General features: G+C 52.8%; 1 protein-coding gene across 1 annotated transcript; it reads left to right on the plus strand.

Moving 5' to 3' along the window:
* The first annotated feature begins 2190 nt into the window (after nucleotides 1-2190).
* On the plus strand, nucleotides 2191-7095 carry KRT32 (keratin 32). Its single transcript, XM_004599149.2, has 6 exons — nucleotides 2191-2661; nucleotides 3608-3690; nucleotides 3850-4006; nucleotides 5605-5766; nucleotides 5845-5970; nucleotides 6877-7095. Exons 1-6 carry the CDS (start codon nucleotides 2191-2193, stop codon nucleotides 7093-7095), a joined length of 1218 nt encoding a protein of 405 aa, XP_004599206.1.

The raw sequence follows: 7095 nt of genomic DNA on the forward strand, positions 1-7095 counted from the left end.
TGTGGTTTGGAGGAATCTTGCCCTGTGTGGAGGTAATGCCATCATTCTTCCCCAACTCTGGCACCACTGTCTACTCTAACCCCCTGGACCAGGCAGAAGTGTGGAGCTCACAGCCATGGTGGAGAATCAAAGGGAGAGATTATTTTCTCTGCTTATTTCTATGCACAAAAGGAAGCCAAAGCCCAGAGAGGCAAAGCGACTTTCTCATAGTTCCAGATGACTTAGAACACAGTGTTTCTGGAAGGTGACGTTTTCCCTTTTTGATTCTTTTACCACCAGGACTGGGGATACAGTGGGTCAATTACTGCGTGATGATGCTTTGGTGGCTGACTACCCATGTAACAAGGGTCCTGTGAGATGACCTTTTTTGGTGACATTTCAGCCAGCTTGGTTTGTGTTAGCATGTGCAATGACAAAGTTGTAGAGTGATACGTTTCTCAGGACTCATCCCCGTGGCTCAGTGAGACTCAGCTGCAGAGAAAAACAGGACAAGAATGTATCCCCATAGCAGTCAGTTTGGGGAAAAGAGGGAATGAACACATGGCCTCCTAACATGAAGAGTGTGAGCTCCCAGCTTCACAGCCAGGACTGAGCACCCCTGCTCTGCCAGAGAGCTGTTCTTTTTTTCCCCCAAATATTTATTTATTTAAAAGTCACAGTTGGGGGAGAGAGAGAGAGAGAGAGAGAGAGATCGATCTTCCACTTGCTGGTTCACTCCAAATGGCAGCAATGGCTAGAACTGGGTTAGTCCAAAGCTAGGAGCCAGGAACTTCTTCCAGGTCTTCTATGTGGGACAAGGACCCAAGCACCTGGGTCATCCTCTGCTGCTTTTCCTGGGCACATTAGCAGGGAGCAGGATTGGAAGTGGAGCAGCCAGGACACAAACTGGTACATATTTGGGATGCCAGCATCACAAGTACTCTTATGATGTACTCTGATTCTGCTGGTCCCTAGCATGTGGCTTTTTAAAAAATTAATTACGTTGCATTATGTGACACGGTTTCATAGGCTCTGGGATTCCCCCACCCCCTCCCTGTGAATTCTCCCCATGGTGGATTCTTCCACCTTGTTGTAGTATTACAGTGCAAATTCAGTCAAGGTTCTTTCTTTGCAAACATATACCAAGCATAGAGTCCAGCATCTTATTGTCCAGATAAATTCAATGGTTTCTTGGGGAGACCATCTCTGGTCTGAAGGTAGAGCTGGCAGAATATTATCCCGATCAATTAAAAGCCCCAACACAACATCAACAACAATTTACAACATTATTGGCTTTAAGGGAATGCCTGACCTTCCAGAGCCAGAGGCATCTGCTCCTGGTTTCCTACCTTAGCTCAATCTATGGCTAAAGGGCATGGCTTCTTGAGGTAGTTGATTCCCTGTTTCCATTCTCTAAGATCCTGGAGCGAGGCTGCCTGTCCACCATCACAGAGAGCAAGCTAGAGCCTTTTCCAGCTTGCTCGACCTCAGTCTATTCACAAGCCAACATCCGACACTTAACATCTCTGGGCAGGGTGCAAGGATGATGCCTGAGATGGCGAGGAGAGGGCTGCAATGCTGATCTGCTTCTCCTGGAGCAGGGTCTGCATTTGCTTCCCCACCTTTAGGTGTTCTGCATGGGTCTTGGACAGGAAGGCGATGTGTATCAGGAAACCTTGGAGGTTTCCCCGCCCCCTGGATAATACACCATCAGTATCAGGGTAACTCCCATCACCCCCACGCGTCCTCGTTATGGGGCCAAGCCTCTTCCCACAGGGCAGGTTTCATTACAAGGAGCAGTTGCTGCCCTGCAGACTTGTGGAGCAGTGGGCAAGGTCCGTGGTGGCACAGGGCCAGGCCAATAGGGTCCTCTGGCTGCCCTACCTTGGTAATGAGTGCCCAGACCTGGAGCTGTCCTTTGAAGCTGTGTCCCCAAGCTCTTCCCTGCTCATCAATGACAGGGCCCCCGAGTCCTGCTTTAGCTAAATGACAAGTTTGGCCTCTTTTACAAGGGAGGGCACTCCTTATTGGGGAAATGAAATGACAAATTAATTATCAGTTTCCTTCGGGATGGAGTGTCAACACCTACAGCCCCACTTCCCCTGTGACGACTTTCAAGCGTGAGCCCCCTCACTTCAAGGCTATAAAAGAGGCACGATGACATTGATAGATGTCCGGGCAGCTGCAACACAGGAGAAGTGCCTTGCCAACATGACCACCGGCTGTATCACCAACAGCTCTGCCAAGAGCTGCCCCAGGCCTGCTTCTGTCTGCTCCAGCAGCATGAGTTGTCGGCCTGATCTGTGCCTGGGTTATGTCTGCCAGCCCATGACCTGCATGTCTTCCATCTGCTTGCCCACCACCTACCAGTCAGCCAGCCGCTTCCCTAAGACCTACTTGCCCAGCTCGTGCCGACCCAGCAGCTGCCGGCCAGCCAGTGGCATCTTTAGCTCTGTGGGCACCTACTGCCGCTATGGCGAGGGCTCCTTCAATGGCAATGAGAGGGAGACCATGCAGTTCCTGAACGACCGCCTGGCCAGCTACCTGGAGAAGGTGCGGCAGCTGGAGCGGGACAATGCGTGGCTGGAGAGCAGGATCCAGGAGACCTTGCAGTCCCAGGCAGTCACCACAGGGCCTGACTACCAGTCATATTTCAGGACCATCGAAGAGCTCCAGCAGAAGGTGAGAATGAGTGATGATTGGATGGGCTGTCATGAATTTCCTAAGCCATGTGCAGGGGGTAAAGAGGTCTTCCCATGGCATAGAATTGTCTCCCAGCTGGAGCAACCAGCCAGTTGTTTGTGTGGGAGGAGGTCGGAGAGCTGGCTCTAGATCTGTGTGGACTCTCGGCACCATCCAGGGAAGTCCCTTCCCCTCCTATAGGCTGCAGTCTCCTCTTCTGTAGTGTGTTAAGGGTAATGATGGTCCTTAGCCAATTGTCCTGAGGATCGAGGAAGACTCTGCAGGGGATGAGCTTGGAGCGGTGCCTGTTGAATTTTTGGGGAAGTGGGTGACTCTAAGTGTAGGAAATTCCTTCCCTTCCACTCCACTCACTGCATCCAAGATGAGGCATTTGTAAGTACTAATGTATACATTTAATTTTTTGGTTGTTGCTGTTAAAGATAAATGCAGAGGGAGAGTGAAGAGAGAGAGAGAGAGAGAGAGAGAACGCTTGCTCTGTTGGCTCACTCTAAGTGGCCTCAACAGCCAGGGCTGGGCCAAGATGAATCCAGGAGCCTGGAACTCTATCCAGGTCTCCTACGTGGATAGCAGGGGTCCAAATACTTGGGCCATTTTCGCTGCTTTCCCAGGCGCATTAGTAGGGAGCTAGATCAGAAATGGAGCAGCCAGGATTTGAACAAGTGACCATAGGGGATGCCTGTGTCACAGGCCATGGCTTAACCCACTGCACCACAATGCTGGCCCCAAGACATTAGTATTCAGGAGGGGCTAGATGGTGAGAAAGCAAATCTCCAGCTCTCCAGGGGCTGGCAGTTCCTTCAACATTGCCCAGAGCTCCAGGGAGAGGGGCTCCCCAGTGACAGTGGCTGGGCTCCTGGGCTTGGCTGTCTTTACCTCATTTGTTTTCTTTTCTTGCCTCCTTTTCCTTGCAAACCTGGGTCCCTAGGTCCTGTACACCAAGGCTGAGAATGCTAGGATGATTGTGCACATTGACAACGCCAAGCTGGCTGCCGACGACTTCAGGACCAAGTGCGTTTAGCCAAGGGAAGGGATTGGGCGTGGGGAGGCTCTTGTGGCACACCCTTGCATCGGCTTTCTAGAGGATTGGAAGGTTCTGGCCATTCAAAATTTGCCTCGACTCCTGTGCTTGGTTCCTCCCTTCAAGTGTCGGACCCTGTCCTCTCACAGGTATGAGACGGAGGTGTCGCTGCGGCAGCTGGTGGAGGCCGACATCAACGGGCTACGCAGGATCCTGGACGAGCTGACCCTGTGCAAGTCTGACCTGGAGGCGCAGGTGGAGTCGCTGAAGGAGGAGCTGCTCTGCCTCAAGAAGAGCCATGAGGAGGTGAGGCCAGGAATCAAACCGAGAACCCCCTGGGAAGCACAGGGGGCAGAATGTGGCATTTGGAGCTGAAGACTATGAGTGGAAATTCCCAAGCCTGATGCACATTGCCTTGGTGACGTTGCCTAATTTAGCTTCCTGAGCAAGACAGGGATAATACTTCATCACTAGCTGAAAAAAAAATAATATATTCAGAAGCCCAACTGACAGAGAGAGAGAGAGAGAGAGAGAGAGAGAGAGAGAGACAGAATTCATTGATTCCTTCTCTGAATTTCTGAACAGCCAGGGCTGGGCCAGGCCAAAGCCAGAAGCCAGAAACTCCATCTTGTGCTCGCTTAGGCAGCACATGTACTAAAATCAGAAACTCCATCTAGGCCTCCCACATGCGTGGGTTTAACACTCAGGCCATCATTTATGGCTTTCCCGGATACATTAGTAGGAAGTGGATTGGAAGCAGAGCAGCCAAATCTTGAACTGTCAGATATCTCAGGAGGCATGCTGATCATCTCCACCCTGACACCAGCCTCAGAGACAACATTTTCAGCAAGGATCATCGTGAGAATTGAATGGGGTGGCACAAGTCATGGCTATGGTCCATGTGACGGAGTTGAATCCCCCTGCTTGTCAGTGCTTCTCCACGCCGTTCGCTGAGCTGATGATATTCAGTGCGACATGTTCACTGATGGTGACTGTATTGGTTTCAACCATGTCCAGTGGGGCCAAGAGTGGGTTGTAGTCTGGAGCACACATCAAATGCCTCTCTGCTCCCCTCCCGCCTCCGCTGTTGTCTGCCAAGGCATTCTGCTGGATCTCAGCTCCTGTGAAGGAGAGGTGAATGTTTGCCCGTGCATAATGCGATCAGCCTGCAGCGTAGGCAGCCCGCCTCTGTGTGAACACTCCCCACCCCCCGCAGCTAGGCCCCAGAAGCTCCCCCGGGCTTGGTGGTTTTCTTCCTTCCCTGGGTTGACTGTCAGCCTGTTGCTTTGGGATCTGGGGAATGAGAGGATCCTGGCTGGTTCTCTGTAGGCTCCAGCGGAAAGCGTGCTGAGTCTCCCTGGAGCACCCTGGGGCGACTGACTAATCCTTGGGACTGGCCCCAAGAAGCTGCTAATGAGGTATCATTATTGCACCCTCTGCCAGCCTCAATGACAACTTTCTCTTATTGGCAGCCAAGCCTGGGGAGGTGTCTGCTCTGACTTGGGCCTTGAACCAAGTCAAGCCAGGCTGCTGCCCCCCTCGTTCCCAGATAAACACAAGCTGGGAGGGTGACTGGGAAACTGGGAGGTATGGATTTCCCGCTGGGACCTGAATAGATTAAACCAATCCTGACACTGTTCCTGGCTTCTGCCGGAAGTGGCGACAGATGCTGTGAAGGAGGGATGCTGTCGCAGATGCATCCTGGCTTTGGGATGTTTAGATGGAGCCAGGAGGCCTTGAGATACTGCAGGTGCATTGCTTACAGCCCTCCGAGGGCCCCTCTGGCCTGGAGCTCGTTAGCATCTTTTGTTGGCTCTGTTCATGTCTTGCCTGAGGAGGTGAGCTAGGATTTGGGTGATTTTCACACTTGCTTGGTGTGGGCTGGGGCTCTTGTGCCTTTCCAGGAAGTCAGTACCCTCCGAGGCCAGCTCGGGGATCGCCTTAACATCGAGGTGGACGCTGCTCCCCCTGTGGACCTGACCAGGATGCTGGAGGAGATGCGGTGTCAGTATGAGACGGTGGTGCAGACCAACCTCAGGGACGTGGAGGACTGGTTCAACACGCAGGTGGGCCTCTTGCAGGGGATCTTGTGTCTCTGTGTCCCTGGGAGGATACTCCTAACCTTCTCCTTGTCCCCAGTGCAGATGGAAGAGCTTAACCAGCAGGTGACCACCAGCTCCGGGCAGCTTCAGAGCTACCAGTCAGACATCATTGATCTGCGGCGAACAGTTAACACACTGGAGATCGAGCTGCAGGCCCAGCACAGCTTGGTGAGTGCTGCTGCTGAGGGCTAGGGGCAGTGCCTCCACTGCTCACTGTCTGAGTGCCCACCAAGCAAAGAGGAGGCCCTGACGTCAGGTTCCAAGCTGCTGAATCAGCTGCCTGTCCTGGAGGAAGGGTCCTCGCAGAGTCAGCTCAGCGCCAACAAGGACTGGTGTCACATCAGAGGTGGCTCAGGTGTTGACTGTGAAGCAGGAGACCCAGGAGGGCTCACTCTCTGTGGAGCCTGTCCTTGATCCTGTGGTTTTCAATGTCACCCACAGAGATTAGACACCAAGGTAATTCTCTGGACCACCTGAGCCAGAGTCTCCCGAGGTGGGGGCTGGGTGTGGCTCCCATGTGACCCAGGTGTGAACAGTGTTACACATTTTCTTTTTATTTTTTATCTGAGAGGAAGAGAGAGAGAGAGAGAGAGAATCTCCTCTTTGCCTGGTCACTCCCCAAATGCCCTCAATAGCTGAGATTGGGTTAAGCTGGAGGCAGCAATTTGCAACTCAGTCCTTGTCTCTGATGTGGGCACGAGGAACTCAGCTCCTTGGACCATCACCTGCTGCTTCCTAATTGTACACTGGCAGGCAACTGGACTCAGAAGCAGGGCTAGCATCTGGCCCCTCTGATACGGGATTTGGGTCCCCAGAATGGCATCTAAACCGTGTCAATGCCCTCCCCTGGGCCACTGTTTTAAATGATGCCAGGGGAGGTGAGTCTCAGAGCTGAAGACATAAACGTTTGCAGAAGGAATATAAGGGATTAATGACTTGGGTTCCAGTCACAGTTTTATCAGGAACCTTGAATGAGTCGCCCTGTTAGTGAGGGAGGGGTTGTTTCCAACACGAAGGAGAGACCTGGTTCTTCTCAGCTTTGCTTCTCACGGTTATTTCTTTCCTCGATGTTAGAGAGACTCCCTGGAGAACACCCTGGCCGAGAGCGAGGCCCGCTACAGCTCCCAGCTGTCACAGATGCAGTGCATGATCAACAACGTGGAGTCGCAGCTGGCTGAGATCCGCTGTGACCTGGAGCGGCAGAACCAGGAGTACCAGATGCTGCTGGATATGCGGGCGCGGCTGGAGTGCGAGATCAACACGTACCGGGGCCTGTTGGAGAGCGAGGCCTGA

Source organism: Ochotona princeps, chromosome 17, assembly GCF_030435755.1.
Source record: "Ochotona princeps isolate mOchPri1 chromosome 17, mOchPri1.hap1, whole genome shotgun sequence".
Lineage (NCBI taxonomy): Eukaryota > Metazoa > Chordata > Mammalia > Lagomorpha > Ochotonidae > Ochotona > Ochotona princeps.

What these genes read in the sequence shown, in the direction of transcription:
- KRT32 (XM_004599149.2), top strand. Translation starts at nt 2,191, where the DNA reads ATGACCACCGGCTGTATCACCAACAGCTCTGCCAAGAGCTGCCCCAGG. An exon ending in TCGAAGAGCTCCAGCAGAAG is followed by an intron (nt 2,662 to 3,607) that starts GTGAGAATGAGT and finishes CTGGGTCCCTAG; the next exon opens with GTCCTGTACACCAAGGCTGA. An exon ending in TGCAGGCCCAGCACAGCTTG is followed by an intron (nt 5,971 to 6,876) that starts GTGAGTGCTGCT and finishes CCTCGATGTTAG; the next exon opens with AGAGACTCCCTGGAGAACAC.